General features: G+C 39.9%; 1 protein-coding gene across 1 annotated transcript; it reads right to left on the bottom strand.

Annotated features, from left to right (window-relative positions):
* Positions 1 to 3,683: 3,683 nt before the first annotated feature.
* Positions 3,684 to 6,242, bottom strand: LOC121439826 (ubiquitin carboxyl-terminal hydrolase 26-like). Its single transcript, XM_041640444.1, has one exon. The coding sequence runs from the start codon at positions 6,240 to 6,242 to the stop codon at positions 3,684 to 3,686; it is 2,559 nt and encodes an 852-aa protein (XP_041496378.1).
* Positions 6,243 to 17,185: the final 10,943 nt, after the last annotated feature.

Raw genomic sequence — 17,185 nt, 5'->3', positions numbered from 1 at the left:
CTCTTAATAAAACTTCCCATGAAATCTCTGTCTGCGTGGCAAGTCTGTCTCTCACCAGCCAGGGTCTTTCATGCAAAGAATCACATCACTTTGGTCTGGTGTGCCCGTTAAGTGCTTGGCTCAGGTTTCCCTACTTGGTTTTGTTTTTATGGTTGCATGTGTCCCTAGTTTCATTTCACCCCAATAAACTTAGAGAGTAGCTCTCTTCCTATTCCCAGAATTTACTTGTCAGTCTGTATTGGATTAGGGAGGTGGTGCCTGACAGATGATGCAGTTTCTGGGTTCTCCTAGTTTCTGGGTCCTTCTTGTTGAGTCTCCCAGGGCAATGCACTGCTTTAACAATCTGTTTTTATACAATGTGGAGTATTGAATAGAGCATAGGGGATGGAGCTTTGCTCAGTGGTTAAGAGCTGCTCTTTCAGAGGACCCCATGTTTGGTTATAGGCACCCACAAGGTAGTTGACAACCACCTATAATTCCAGTTACAGACCATTTGAGGCCATCTTTCAGTCTCTGTGGCAATAGATATGCAAATAGTGCATTTCCACACATGCAGGTAAAACACTCACAAACTTAAAAGCAACCCCCTCTTGAAAACATAGTAAGTAGGGCATAACCTGATATCAAGAGTTATGTACTAAATTTCAAACACCAAATTGATGTAAAATAGTAATTGTTCCTGCAACAGTGAAACTGAACAGTTGGTTGAGTTTTATTTAGTTTTCAAAAGAAGCCATCCTCATAATTGAAATTTTGTTGTTTTATTATTACCACTGTCTATATGAAATTGTCTTTATGGATATTTTATATTGTAAAGATTTAGTATTATAACATTGTTTTCCTTTACAAAATGGATTGTTTTGCTCGGGTTTTTCTGAGTTTCTGGACTTAGCGTATGTGATGGCTAGTTGTCTGCCAACTTGGCTAGGATATATGCTATTTAATCAAATAGTAACCTACGAATTGCCATGCAGGTATTGTGTGAATGTGGTTAATAACTATAATCAGTTGATCAAGTATAATTATGGGTGTGCATGCTCCAATCAGGCCTAAAGAGCAAAACCTGATTTTCTGTCTCAAATCTGCAGTAGTCTCCAGCATGCCGGTGTGCCTTGTGGATTTCAGACTCAATACTGCAATATTGACTACTGCACTTATTTCTAGTCTGCTGTGCTACCTTACACACTTTAGACTTGTTGGCTGTCTGTGTTAGTCAGTGTTGTCAAGATATACCTTGCTTTGTTGCCCTTTTCTGATATGCTGACACACATGAAGATAGAGCACTCATACATAAAATACATAAACAAAAGGGCGTTATCTAATTTCCCTAACAGCACTAAATTCTAATTCGCTCCTTTAAAGGCCACTAGAAATAACACTAACAAAGCCAGACATGTGGTCTATGCCTTTAATCTTAGCACTTGGTAAGCATAAGCAAGCAGATCTCTGAATTCAATGCCAGCCCTGGCCTGTAATAGCAAAGGAGACACCCATCTCAAAATACAAACAAAAAATCCAAACAAAACAAAAGCAAAAAAATCACATCAAAACAAAAACAGAAAGAAAAAAACTACCAATAAAAAGGATACCACTATACTGAAACTACCCCATATACTAAGGGGATAAATTCTGTGTATACAATAAAACATAGCAGCACAATCTTGTCATATATTTCAATACAGGTATAAGGAATTATACTCATTGCTTCAAAGGTAAGAGAAGACATTCCAGACAACACATGCTTGGTATTAGAAGAATTAAGTACGATTACTGAATGTTTACAGAATATCACCATGCCTAGGATGCACGTGAATTTCTCCACACATCAGATCATCTCCAGAGACATTTTTTTTTATGTTATATCAAAGCTTGTTGCTCAAATTAGATTTTTCAGGTCTTACAAGTCCATTTTAAAACAGGTATTGTGTATTCATCCAAGGAACAGAATACCATGCTACAAAGATGAAAAAGAAACCCATAATTCCTCTTCTAATGTTGAATACACAAAACTGTCCATTTTTGCAGTTCAAATTCTGTTAAACAAAACTCCTTTGATGTAACTCAAGTGCCCTTTTGAGATCAAAATGGTGAAGTGGGCTCAGATCACCAAAATCCAGCAGGTAACTTGCTAGCTGACAAACAGGAAAACATGTCAGTTCCTTGAGCACAAATCAGCTTCTCCATCCTCAAGATCAAAGTCTGAGGATACCCAGCGTCTTTGATACCAAAGAAAAGTGGGGTTTAGCGGAATATGAAGACTTGTTTGGTGTCCAGTATCATCTACACATGTCCAAGGGATTCAAAAGTTCAGTCACATTTACTGCTTATTGCCAGGAATCAGCTGAATACAGTTGGTGTAATCCCAGTATTTGTTTTTACAAAACCAAACTAGTAAGAACATTTCTGGGCTTTCATAGGAAAGGCATATATAATAGAACTAAAAAGGCTATAAATACCTTCTATGTAACAAGCAACCCAAATATATTAACATAACAAGCAAAAAAATATATTCTACATACAAAAGCAGTGACTCTAAACCTAACTGAACATTACAGTCTCCATTGGATTGCTGTCCTGTTCTAAATTTGGGGATTAGAAAGTCTTCAAAAGAGCCCATGAGGTCCTGTCTTCCTGGTGGTGCTGATCAGGCCACACTCTTAAAACCACAGCATTAGGATATAAAAGGTAGGGATTGTGGCCTTGCTCCTTTTGGGCAAGGGAAGAATCTAGGCATCTATTTGGGCCTTAATGTGCTTGTAGGTCCATGTTCAGACTGTGGGGACAGACGCAGGAGCAGCACCTTTGCGGCAAATGAGGAAGAATCTGTGGTGAAGGAAATCCAGCTTTCAGAAAACATAACTGCCGAGATGAAGAATTCCTCTGGCTCAAAATCTCAGTAGTATTGTGGCTGGTGCTGCTGTTTCTGATGAAGAGTTGAAGAGAGTAGTTGAGGAGCTGGCACTGGAGCCAAGAAGGAAACCAGACACCTTAACCAAGCCAGGGACCTAGAACTAGAAAGGGCTGCAGCCAGTAAGCGGTTAACCAGAGAGCTAGCCAATGTCTGTGGACATAAAAGTTTTCTTCTCTCTTCACTCCAGGTGCCACCATTTAGTGATCTCCATTGTAAGAAAGCTGGGAGGGGACAGGGATTTCAAACCATTTCAAACAGCAAGATAGAAGCACCAGGCTGGGCTAACAGTGCTAGGTAGATTCTTCTGAACCTTTGGCTATCTGGATGTGAGCTTTTTCCTTCTGATTATGTAAGAGCTTTTTCATTATAACTTATTATGGTGATCATGCACGAATGAAAACTGAAACAAGAAAAAATGTACCTCTTTTAGTAGAATGTTTATGACTGCAGGAAAATAAGGCACTTTTATCAATATAAAGACAACCCTGGGTTATACATTTTCTGTAGAGAATACTGAAAACTTCACTATCAATAAGTCTATTTTTTGACAAAAAGCATAAAAAACACAGTTCCAGTCTTGTATGAGAGAAGAACACTCATTAGCATCAGCAGTAATTATGGAATTAATATGGTTAGAGTTACAAAGGTGATTTCTCTGTAAATGTTTGTTGAGATGTTGGTCTTGGGCTAATTATGTTCTTCTCAATCCAGTTTAAGTGAGTAAAGCATTCGGGTAGATAGGTACTATGAGACTATGTCCCTCATATTACTCCTATGACATTTTAGAAGCCTGAGATTCCTTTGCCAAGAGCTCTTCGAAGATCTCATTATGCATATAAAAGAAGACATACCCAGTGGAAAGCCTAGCCTTCTGCATAAGCTCCTCTTGTATTTTTGTCACATGTGGATCACTATAAGTGAACCAATTCTTCTTCCTGAAGTCAAAGGCATCATTGATATAGTGGCCTCCATGGGGACTGTTCCCAATATGACTGATAATATTAATGAGCCTGTAATAATTATCTTCTTTTGGCTCAACCGTTTGGGGTTCCACCTTGCCTCTTAGCTTTGTCTTCTTACCTGAACTATCTTTGCTTCCTAAGTTCTTACTGGAGTCTAGTGAGCCCTGTAACTTCACATTGCCACTCTGGGTATGTGACTCGGCAGGTTTACTGAAGCAACCTATTTGTTCCTGGGAGCTTGGTTTTGGATGGCTCTGAGTAACTGCCTCTCGGGAGGTCTGTTTACCATTTCTCTGTTCCTGATGTTTTTGAACCTGTTGGTACTTTAGGGATCTTTCTGGAATTCTGAGATCGTTATCTTTAGTAGCCTCGCTGAAGCTACCAGAATCTAACTCACTAGATGTACATGTTTTCTTGTGTTTCTTGTGTTTCTTTGTCTCCTTTGTCAATTTTGACCCACTTACATTTTGTGTGGTACTCTTTCCCTGATCTTCCTGCTTCACTTTCCCAATCAACACGTTAGAGACTCTCCTTACATTTTGTGCTTCTGACTCCTTGTTTGAGCTTTTGTTTACAGTTGAGGAATCCTTGGGTCCTGAGGTCATCATTGAATGAAATGACTCTTTGAGTATTTCGGAACCCAACTCTTGAAGGGGCTTTAGTAAGTCAAAATCTTTAACATGTGCATTTTGGCTAATGGGCTGAGGTGGCTTTGTGTTTTCATTGCAATGATAAGACAGCTTTAAAATTTTGGAAATAATGACATGTTGCTCATCCTTCTTCACTACCCGCGACTCACTAAAGCGATAGCGCTTAAGGTGAATAATAATAACCCTGGGTAGGCGGCCAAACTTATGCACTGCCATAGATCTGTTGTGCATACACCTTTCGCATCTATGTTCAAGTTCTTCTGCTTTAAAGAAAAGATCAAAACTGGATTGGATAGACAAGTTGAGACCTTTCAATCCTTGAGGAATGCTGATGGAGAGATAACTACCCGGTTCTTTCCTGTGAACAACCAGGCCACAAGCTTTACAAAAAATAGATCTCATCAACTCAAATTCGAAATTATTGGCAACAGGACAAAAAGGTATTTTGTCGATAATATCATGGTTAGCAAAAATCTGTCTAAGTAAACTATTTCTCCCAGATTCATTTTCAGCTTGCCACAATACGGTTAATTTTTGAACAGCTTCCTTCAACTGAACTAAACAGAGACTTAAAAACTCATGCGCGTCATTCTGCCTGTCAGCAGTGAATATCTCTCCAAATTGTGGAAGGACTTTTGTAAAATTTTTAAGTAACGTCTCCCTAGTTTTTGCATTGTAAATATCTTTCAGAACCAGAAGTTGCATCAAGTGCATGTTAAAATCATCTCTGGGAGGTCTAATCCATGGGAAACCCTGATTGAACAACTCATTAACAAACAGTGGAACTGCGCACAGCGACTGTAATACTACGTTTATATAACAGGTATTTCCCACATTGGGCAGGCCTTGCCATGCTTTTTCTGGGTACAGTAAGAGTGTCTTTATATACTCATGCCACTCTATGCCTTTTGCCATAGAGCATGGTTCCAACAGAAATGGCGAAAATAATTTTGTAAGGAGATCATGAATATCACGAACACTCAAATCAGACTCCTCGGGATTGTTGGTCTCAGATGAAAAGCCAAATCCTGGTTTACTCTTTTCTGCCTCTCTTAAATCCCTTTCTTTTTCTTTATTATCATGTACAGACACCACTGACTTTGCCTCAGATTTCTTACTGCTGCCCTGTCGGATGTTCTCTGTTGCCTTCTTTTCTGAATTACGTGAGGATCTTTTCTCCTTTACAAGTTGTTTTTCTGAGACCCCTGCACTATTAGGTGTGGTTGATGAGGATGAAGACAAAGGCATCTCATCAAGCACTGGTGCTCCACTTTTTTTGGCTGATTTGAAGCACTTACTGTTTGGTTCTGCATGAACTTCCCGTCGTAAAGAGACATCTAACTCCTGGGTACTTGTGCTAGGACCACCAGATCTCTCCTTATTATTTCTCCAGAATGCCCGAAGATTTCTTTGATGAACTCTGTCTAGGAATTTCTTCAGTTGTCTGGCATATATGGTGGTTAGGTTCTCAACAAACAAGAAATCGTTATTTTTAAAAGTTAAATTTAGGTAATTCTGGTCTTCACCATAGGTTCTAAGGACAACACTTTTAATATTATTGTTTAGCTGCAAAGTTTTGATCTTCCCAGTGCTAAAATAGAGCTGAAGTTTAGCTTCCTGTTTTCCCATTATTGTTTCAATGAACGCAGCTCGTGGCTTAGACATTCCTGCCTTTGCACACCACATTTGGATTTGAGCGTGAATCAATATGGAATCCATACTCATTTTCTTAACACATTACCTAGGGAGACAACAAGGAAATAGCATATTACTTTTTATACACAATGACTCATTCTAATATTGGCTCTATATTAAAAATTCTTCATGTTTTGAGTATCTAGCCCTTTAGTGATTAACCAATACCTTTTGAGAGAAATCTATGGTTGTAAGAGAACAGAAATCTTGATTATCAGTGCCAGACCGTGATTTAAAAATATCCAAGAAAAAGTACTTTCAGATATGATGGAAATGTTTATATAAAACCAAAACTCCATTCCTATACACTAAATCTCCTTTCTACCACAAAATTAGACTCTATTCTGATTAATTTCACCCTTTCAATGGAAATTATGAAACCCTTAGAAAACTTTTAAGATACATCTAAAAGGAGTACTGAAGAGTACCTTGGGTATATATGTAGACAACCAAAATAAATGTTTAAGCAAACAGGAGCGCTAAGTAGCCCTTACCCCAAAGGCAGATGGCTATCCTTGATGTATAGATGAATGCATACATGGGATACTCAGAGTAAATCCAGCTACCTCATTCCAAATCTAGTTACATCACCTTCTTCCACTTAGCACTGAGGAATCACCATATATTTTATCCTTCATTGAAAAAGTTGAATAACAACTTCATAACCATCAAATATAAAGATGGATGATTTCTGTAGCCAGCTCTGTCACCTCACCCAAGTTAGTTCTCTATACTCAAACTCACTGTGGAAACTGGAGCCTAGCTCTGTGTTATAGCAATGCTTTCAATGCAGAAAGTACCCAGGTCAATCCTGAGAAGCCAAAATAAATTCTACAAAAATAGCCAAGAAGTATCAGAAGTATTTAATTACTGAAAATTAGAAGTTTCCAAGTAATCTGAAGAAAAATTCGAATTAATGATATCAGTTAGCAGTACAAATATTCGCATCACAAAGAATGTTTAAGAATTCATTGGAAATTGTGTTTTCTCCTAAATAGTTAATATTCCTCGCTTAGTCTGGACTATATTGTTAGCTAACTCAGCATGCTGTCCTTATGAATACCAAGGAAAAACTTCTGCTTAATCCATGCGCAAATGAGCAAACATTCATTGGTAGTGCACAATTAAGTTTGTGTTATGTGCTCAATGAAGTAGTTGTGCCCATCCATATAAGAAAAGGCCATTTGCACAAAAGTGAAAGAATGACTTTATCTGCCACAGTGGAAATGGATCCATAAAAACATTCGGGCACAGCTGTAAATTCAAGTTCTCTAGATTTTTTTTGGGGGGAGGGGCCTGGTTGGGAAGCTCAAGACAGGATTTTCTAGGTAGCCATAGTTATTGTCCTTGAAATCACTTCGCAGACCAGGTTGACCCTGAACATACAGCTCTACCTGCTGCTGCTTTCTGAGTGCTGCAACTAAAGGTGTACACCACCACACCTGGCTTCATGTTCTCTGAAGTACGTAGAGTTCACTGACATACCTGTGCATGCTAAGTTAGGCTTTAAATAATTTTCTCTTCACAATTCTTGATTGGTCTTCATTTTGTTTAAACATTCAACAGAACCTAAGAATTATTTCCCGTCCACATTTAGATTTCTACCAGACCAAGCTGCATGCACACATGCTCACACACACACACACACACACACACACACACACATGCATGTACACACACACACACACACACACACACACACACACACAAATGTGTGACCAGGCATGAACGAGTACAGGTTTCAGCCAGCCTGACCTATGAGGGAAACAATGTCCTCCCAAAATTTGATGTCTTTTCTTTGTAATGATAGTGAAGTACTCTAACATCCACTTGGTACTTCTACTCTATGTACTCAAGACCAGTTAGGAGCCTGGCATAGTGTCACAGATCTTTAATCACCGCACTGGGGAGGCAGAGGCAGTTTGATCTCTGAGTCTGAGGATGGCCTGGTCTACATAATGAGTTCCAGAACAGATAGGACTACATGGAGAGACCCTGTCTCAAAAACAAAACAAAAACAGAATAAAAAATAGGTGTGCTTATAAAATTGTGTCTGCATTTTCCAACTATTTCCTTGAAGTTTGTCATACATTTCATTCCCAAGTAAAGGAAACTTCTTTAAGCTCACTGAGTGCGATAAGCAAAGACCAAGGACCACCTATGCTGACAGAAAGGTGAGCTGTGGCTGGGTGGTGGTGGCTCACGCCTTTAATCCCAGCACTCGGGAGGCAGAGGCAGGCGCATCTCTGTGAGTTCAAGACCAGCCTGGTCTACAAGAGCTAATTCCAGGACAGCCTCCAAAGCTACAGAGAAACCCTGTCTTGAAAAACCAAAAGAAAGGAAGAAAGGAAGAAAAGAAGGAAGGAAGGAAGGAAGGAAGGAAGGAGAGCTGTGTAAAAGCTGCTACTTCTCCAGCACATTCTAAACTTAAAGCCGCTTCTTCATTCCATCTCATTACTCAAAGCTGTTGAAGATTCCTTTGGATATGTTTAAAAGATCTTAAAGTAAAGAGTACCAATTCTCCAAAAACCACTATGTGAGTATTCCATGAAGCTGAAAGCAAGCTTTGCTACAGTGACATTTCTCTTCCCAGCTATCCTTAAACTAGCATAAAAGCCTACAATGATAACTACATTTCAAAGTTATGAAAATGTATGAGCTTTTATCTCATTTTCCACAAACTCAAATATCTCAGGTTTGATGGATCTGATACTATCACAATATATTAGGCTTGCTGACACTTTCAAAACATACCAGAAACTCACAAAACTGCACTGCTTCTATCATACTTGGAGGAATGGCCTATGATATCAAGAAGTTGGCCATGGGCTTAAAAAAAAAAACTCTAATAGAGATGTCTGCAGCACGGTTAATTTACTAGTTTAGCACACATTGGTCTTTCTTCAGGTGTTTATTGAGCTATGCTCCACAATATGATATCCTCAGCAAATATTCATTGTTGGATGCTACAACCAATTCTCTAAGAACACAAAGAATGCAAATATTCAAAGTACATGAACGATTATACACAAGTCAGAACTGAAAATTAGTTTCCTATGAGAAAAAAGGATCTAGGGAGAAACTTTTTTGGTGCTATTTATAGGACTTGATACATACCCATGGAGGCAAGTGGGGGGGGAGAGAGAGAGTCAAAAAGAATATCTTCCTTTGTTGAAATTTCTCAGGCTCTACCTCAAGTCCACTATGTGACTGCGTTGGGCTCGCCTTTACAGAATGCTTGAATAAGAAAACTGCCCTCATTGCCTACAAAGCCCAAGAACCCCAAAAGGCCAAGTTATTAATTTTACATTAAGGTAATTTAATAGGATTTGTGCTGCTGTGGCAATATTTATCCACTCTATGCTGCATTTACATTTTCTACCATTCATGTTTTCATTATTTCAAGAGAAAGAAAAACTTGAAAATAAATGACTATATATATTTTAAATACAAACTCCTTATTCCCAAAGAGTTCATTATAATAGAGTAGTAAAAAGAAGGTGAAGAAGATAAGGTTCAGCAGGTAAGGGTGCTTGGTACCAAGATTGATGACCAAAGCTATAACCCTGGGATCAACACGGTAGAAGAGAATTTCCCCCCAAAAAGTTTGTGTGTCTGCATGCGTGCATGCGTGTGTAAAAGAGAAAGGAACTGGATAGAATTATTTTCTTTCAAATGCTCTGGTAAAGTGGTTCTGTTTTAAGATAACAAACAACTATATCTTGATACCAAGGGATTAGAAGCCAAGTGTAGCGACTTATGCCTCTAACTGTAACTGCAGTACTTCAGTGACTGAGGCAGTAGAATGACACATGCTCAAGGCCATTATGTAGTTGAAAGTACCTAGCCAGTTTCAACCGTGTCTCAAAAGCTTCACAATTAAAAAGGAGGGAGTCACAAATTCTAGAAGGTCATTTCCACACAGTAACTATGAAAAAGTACTATTTGTTAGCTCTTCTTCATCTGGAGTATTAGCTCACTAAGTTAAGGTTGGTGTGGCAGAAATGGTAAGTTAGGTTTTAATCAATTAATTAATTCCAGCCTGATCAGTTTCCCTTCTCCCCTCCTCTCCTCCCAGTCTTTCTCCTCCCTTCTCCCCATCCACGCTTCTTCCTTTCTCTTCAGAAAGAACAGGCCTCCCGTGTATATCAGCCCAGCCAAGGCATATCAAGTTACAACAGTAAGACTAGGTACCTCCTCTCCTATTAAGGCTGGCAAGACCATCTAGTGTGAGGAGCAGGGTCCCAAAACTGTAACAGAGTGAGAGACAGCCCCTACTCTCACTGTTAGGAGCCCCACAAGAAGACCAAGCTACACACCTGTAACTTCTATGCAGAGGGCTTAGGTCAGTCCCATGCAGGCTCCCTGGTTGTCGGTTCTGTCTCTGTGAGCTCCTATGAGCCCAGGTTAGTTGTTTCTATGAGTTTCCTTGGAGGGTCCTTGACCCCTCTGGCTCTTACAATCCTTCCTTCCTCTCTTCCACAGGATTCCCTGTGGTCCACCTAATAATGCTTTGCTGTAGCTCTCTGCATCTGTATCGATTAATAGCTATGTGAAGACTCTCTGATGACAAACAGGAGTGATCAGGTGGAAGGAGTACGGAGGGAAAGAGGACTGAGAGAGACAACTGGAATCAGGGAACATCTGTGGGACAGTTAGAGACCTAGTGCAATGCAAACTCCCAGGAATCTATGAGAGTGAACCTAGCTAAGACTCCTAGCAACGGGAGATATGGAGCCTGAACCGGCCATCTCCTGTAACAAGGAAATACTTCCCCTGGAGGGACTGGGACCCTAACCCAGCCATATAACCTTTGACCTACAATTTGCTCTGCCCACAGGATGTGCTAGAGTAAAGGTGGCACAGAAATTATGGGAGTGGCCAACCAATGACTGGTCTGGCTTGAGTCCCATGCCATCACAGGGATCCCAGCTCTGACACTGCCTGGAGGGCCAAGACCTAGAGGCTGGACAGCCCAGAGACCAGGATAGAACCAAACAGGACTGGTAATGAAAAAAGAAGCCCATGAAATGATGTCTAACAATATTCTGCTATACTTATAGACTGTTGTCTAGCCCAATTGTCATTACAGATGGTAAGGTTTTTATTTTTGTTGTTTTGTGTTTTTGTTTTTGTTGTTTTGAGAGAGGGTTTCCCTGCCTAATAGTCCTAGCTGTCCAGGAACTAGCTCTTGTAGACCAGGCTGGCCTCGAATTCACAGGGATTCACCTGCCTCTCCCTCCTAAATGCTGGGATTAAAGGCATGCACCACCACCGCCCCGCAGATGGTACGTTTTAATTTCCTTATTTGACAATTATTTTATTTGGTATGCTGGGAACTGAACTCACACACAGAGCTCACGCATGCCAAGCATGTGCTCCGTCACTGAGATATACTCCCAGCCCTCAGAACATTCAGAAAACATTTGAGTTAAGAGGCAAAAGATATAGCTAGTATATGTTAAGAAGCCTGCATAATTAGCTCACTGGATAGAAATTATGAAGGATCTAAAAGGTAGTGACCTAGCCCATGTATGCAGTGAGCGGAAATGATAAAATCATATATGTTCCACTGGAGTTTATAATAAAGTTCTGGCTATCTCTAATGAGCCCAAGCAAAACTTCCAAAAAATGAAAACAACTTCAATTTACATTTATTTTTAAATTATGAGTATCTTAGTGGGTTTAGGAAAGGCCACTGGCATTATCAGGTTCTGTTAAATGTACTGAAAAAATGATCATCAAAATTGTCTTTGAGAACGCAATTCTATAAAACTTTGATTCCAGGTACAATATAATTAATGAGCAAGTATAATTTAAAAAGCACATTGGGTTTCCCAATTTATTCCCAATAAAAGGTTTCCTCCAAAAATTGCTTAGTGTGCCTTAAAATGTGAACTTGAAAAGTATGTGAATATGCTGGGTTTTGTAAATGAGAAAGACCATTCTCAAAAGCCCATGAGCATTCTCAAGAGCTGGGGCTTGACGACCAGCAAGCCTAGTCAATTGGTAAGCCCTGTGCTTCTGAGAGATGCTGTCTCAAAACAGAAGGCAGGCGGCATTTGAAGAGCAATACCTGAGGTTCACTTCCACTTGCAAGTACATAACACACATATATGCATATACACATGCATGTACACACACACACACACACACACACACACACACACACACACACACACAGAGAGAGAGAGAGAGAGAGAGAGAGAGAGAGAGAGAGAGAGAGAGGGGGGGGGGGGGGGGACCTGGGAGCGCTGGCACAGTAGAGTCTCAAAGATGTAGCAAACAGATTCAAAGTGTTCCAGATGTGAGGAAAAATGACATTTCAGGGAGAACTGTGAAGACATTTGCAGAGAAAGAAGGTCTGAAGGTTTTGTGAAAGAGCAGGAAAGCAAATGGATTCGTGACCTTGCAAAGCAGCTCCAAGCTACACAGGGCTGCCTTGGGCTCATGGTCCCGAATGTATAGTGGGATGGATGAGCACAGTTTGGTTTCCTCCAGCTATATGCAGCTGCCCTGTTGTCTTGATGTAATGCATAATAGGAAGAGGTTTGATTTTGAACTTGTTGAAAGATTCTGCTCATTCCAAAGTAAGCATGTAAGAAAAAAAGCACAAAAGCAGCGGAACGCATAAAGGGAGTAACCATAAATACTGCCTTTGAAAATGATGAAATGGTGCTGGAGAGATGACTAGGCAGTTAAGAATGCTTAATGCTTTTGCAGAAAGGACTCAATTCACTTCCCAGCGCTCATGTCTGGTAGCTCACAACTAATGGTAACTCCAGCTCCGGGGGGTATGAGTACCACGTTCTGGCCTCTTTGAATACCTGCACTAATGTACACATACCTACATTTAGATACAACACACACATAAAAGTGAAAATAAATATTTGAAAAGAAAGATGACACGGGGTAGAGGATTAAAATCTAGGAAAATGTGGGCCTGAGAGATGGCGCAACTGGTAAGGGGACTTGCTCCTATGTCTGACAATCCGAGTTCAATCTCCCAACCTCCATGGTGCAAGGAGAGAGCTACTCCCCAGAATTGTCCTGACGTCCACACATTTCCTGGCATGCATGTGTTTTCACACATACACAGAAAAATTGGATTTTAATAAAAATATTAAAATACACATGCTCCATGAAATCCTGACGGGGTGGTATTAACATCAGGGGACAGAGAGTCTCTTATTTTAGTGGCTATAACTCCGCCTCCCGCTTCTAACACTTCCTTCTCCTATTGTCCTCCCTTCATCCTTTGTGTTTTTCTATTCAGTCCCAGTCTGCCCCAAGGCTGGGAGCAGGCAGTGAGAAAGGGAGACAAAGTTGAATGTTAGGTATGTGTGCAGCGGCTTGAAAGCAGGCAGGATAAGGTAGAGGGGGGTGGGCAAGTGAGGGCTGGTGAAAGGAGAGAAGAAAACACCCCCTCCTTTTTCTACTCCTCCAAGTTTGGGTTAAAGGTCAACACATCAAGAGGCACACAGGCTCTAGAGCATTAGCAATTAAATCCCGTCATTATGTTTGTTCCCAGCCTCAGTGTGCATGGCTTTTCAAAATGATTGCATCAGGGCAGACTTTCTTTCTTCCCTGTCTGGTTTAAAGGTGCATTTCTACACTCAGCAAACGTCCAAGTCATTGGATAGCAGAGAAATGCCATTACTTCGCCTCTTGACATACACTGCGTAGAAATCTCTCCATAGGAGGCCCTGACCAAAATGGGAAGAATTCTCTAGACTAGCAAATTGTTCCCATGAGCTATTCAAGCTTTGAAGCCTTTCTGAGAGACAGATTTGGCAGAACATGTTTTTGTTTTTTGTCTTTTAAAATGATTATGCTAGTGCTAATAAGACATAGCTGAAAACAATGCCAAGATCGTCTTACAGAAGTTAAATATGATTATTTTATTAAATAATATTCTCTAAAAAAAGAATGTTCTCTCTTAAGCATGTATTTGTTATATAACACGAGGAGTTTTTGACATTAATTCTCTTTCCCTACTGTAACCCGTCTTAGTATTTTGTAGACAGTACTGATAGCTATCGTATTTATGTTTATTCATTTACTAAGCAAAATATTTACTGACGTTTAGTCAGTTATAGCATAAACTACGAACCAAACCAAAAGATAAAGCAGTAAAATATTGCTCAGACAAGTTATAGGATAAATAATACAAACAATCGTAGTACAAGGAAAAATATATTAATTAAGTAAAAGCCAATTCATGTGGTATCTAAGAGTTTGTGTGTTTTCTGCCACTTCAACTTCTCATAGTCCTCCCTTACCTTTTGTAGTATGTAAGTGGGGAGATTGGGTCTGTTTGTGCATATGTGGAAGCCATACACAAGGTCAATTTTCACTGCTGCTTCTCGGGAGCCATCTATCTTGTACTGTGTTTTAAATTTTCTGCTATTTTATGTATTTTGCCTACATATATGTCTGTCCTTCATATGTGTGCCTAGTACCAAAGGTGGCAAGAAGGTGTTGAGTTCCCCTGGAACCAGAATTGTGCATGGTTTTGAGATACTATATAGGTGCAATGATTCAAACCCAGGCAACCCAGAAGAGCTCACTGGGTTAGAGGGCTTACTACCCTAGGCTGGCTGACCCATGAGCTCTGGGGATCCTTCTGTCTCCATCTTTCTAGTTGTAGGATTGTAAATGCACACTCTCCTTCTGGGTCCTAGTGATCAGCGATTGAGACCCAACCTTGACTAGATTTCCTTCCTACCTGGAAATCTTTAACAGTTCTCATTGTCTTTACTTTTCTTTTAAAAACTCTACTCTAGTCTTAGTTCATTTAAACAATGGCCTGTGTTTTTCCCTGCCTTAGATTCACAAAACATCCCCATTTTGTAGGACCTTCCCTTCACTTGGACACCACTGGTGCTGCTATTTCCCATAACCCAAGCACAAGCTATACAGGGATTCAAGAACAACAAATTGGTTTTCAAAGTATGCCAAGTGGCAATGCATGCATGTAATCCCAACACTTGGGAAATGGAGGCAAAAGGATAAAAAAAATAAGCTAAATAGAGCATTCAAAACCAGTCTGGGTTACATGAAATCCCATATCAAAAAAAAAGGAAAATGAAAAAATGAATCTATGTCCCAAGTGGAAGAAAACCAGGTAACAATCCCATACACAAATTATGTCAAAGGAAGTACCAGTAAAATGTGGCTATATAAGAGAGATACCCTTTAGAACCATTATAGGAGAACAGGAAATTACAACAGTACTCAGCTTACCAGAGGATGGTCTGGATGCTGGTCCCAAGTGAAACAATTTCTCAACTCAGCAATGCTTGTCAAGCGAGAACAACCTATTAGGGCAGAGGACTTTTGTTGAGTTTAAAAAGTCAAACACACACAGGCTAGACAAAAAACGGTATTGCTCATTTTCCTTAGTTTTGCAGCTAACAGCCAGCCTTTGGAGCTGTTGCTTTCTTTTCTGTCTTAGCCATCTAGCCTAGCATGAGAAATCAATTTGATTTTTGTGGGCTTTTCATCTCATTTCATTTCTCTCCCTTATCTCTGCCACATGAGATATTCTAATCTCACAGACATTTTGGACAAATACCCAGTTATAGCTCAACACAGAGACAATCGGAAGATATAGAAAGAAACCGCAGCAGTAAGGGAAGCAGTTCTGCCCCAAAGTAGAGGAGAATCACACTGAATCAGTAAGCATCAAATGACTTTAGACTCAAAATATCAGCACAAATGTTTATCCAGAAAACAATTTGCCACATTCTTGGCAACCAGAACTTAAGGCACAGTACTAACCATCGCCAACACACAGGGTAGCAGCACTTCTCATTGTTGGGGATCCTTATCTCTAATTACCAAGGGACTAGATACAAAATGAGCAGGTAGGCCTGAGACCAAGTTTAACCACAAGGCAACATGAAACTCCAAAAGAACACTGTCCAATCTAGAGTTGGAGGGAATAAAAGATGGCCTTCATTTTCATTCTTTCAGAGATACGGAGTTTGGAAAGGAACTCAAGGCTGTTAATCAGCCTTGTGGACAGTTAGCTTGGTGTCAATAAACCTTAAACAGTAAGGGTGTGATGTGGGCAAGAATGAAAGAAGTCAAGCTGCAGAGGCATTGGAAATAAGATGAGGAACCTGAATTAAAACTGAATTGGAAAAGCTTTAGCACTATCTTAAGTGGGATTCACTGGTTCTGATATTCAGTGAGGTGGAACAAAAGGTAGAACTACACCAAGTTTGCAGTTGACCAATCAAATTTGAACTGCCACTTCAAGATTCCTGGGGCTCCCATAACTCCTACGCTGTAATTATCTAATTACAACTTTCTTCCCAGAGTGACCCTGAACCATATTTGTATATGATGTCCCGTGGTGATGCTCTTTGCTAAGCACAACTATCAGTCCTAGTCCTACAATCCCTGCGTCCTCTAGTCCTAAGTTCCTGATAACTCCTGTTTGCCCCCTTGGTTAATACATACCCATATCATCTGATTAGAGAGTGTTGCCACCCAACATAAATATTGTTAGGGGCTATCCCATAGCAACAGCTCCAAAGCTCATGCAGACCAAGGTTCCTGGTTCACAAAGCACAGTTCTTCTAAATGAGGCAAATCCCATGGGTAAAATGCATATACAAAGTAATAGTACAGATACTGACTTTGGACTGATGTACCAAAATTCGAGCATCTCCTCTTTTTTCCAAGATAAATTATATGATTTTGCATACACATACACTATGCCCATAAAAAGGTAGGATGCTGGAAAGGCTGAGTAAGGAAAACTAATAAGAAGCAGACAGCCTGTCATAATAAGAGTTACATCCATCTGTTATTCCAGTAATCTCCCTTGAATCAAGGTCATTCTGGGAACATCTATGACTACTAGAAAAAAAATTGAAAAGAAGAAATTTTTAATCCAATTGAATAGAGAGCAAGTTCCAGTTTTCAACAAGTAGAATACAACAGAAATCTTACTT

Source organism: Microtus oregoni, unplaced genomic scaffold, assembly GCF_018167655.1.
Source record: "Microtus oregoni isolate MIOR12 unplaced genomic scaffold, Mior012 000063F_ref0000156, whole genome shotgun sequence".
Classification (NCBI taxonomy): Eukaryota; Metazoa; Chordata; class Mammalia; order Rodentia; family Cricetidae; genus Microtus; species Microtus oregoni.
The sequence above is the reverse complement of the archived record's forward strand: the minus strand, read 5'-3'. Positions and strand labels throughout refer to the sequence as shown.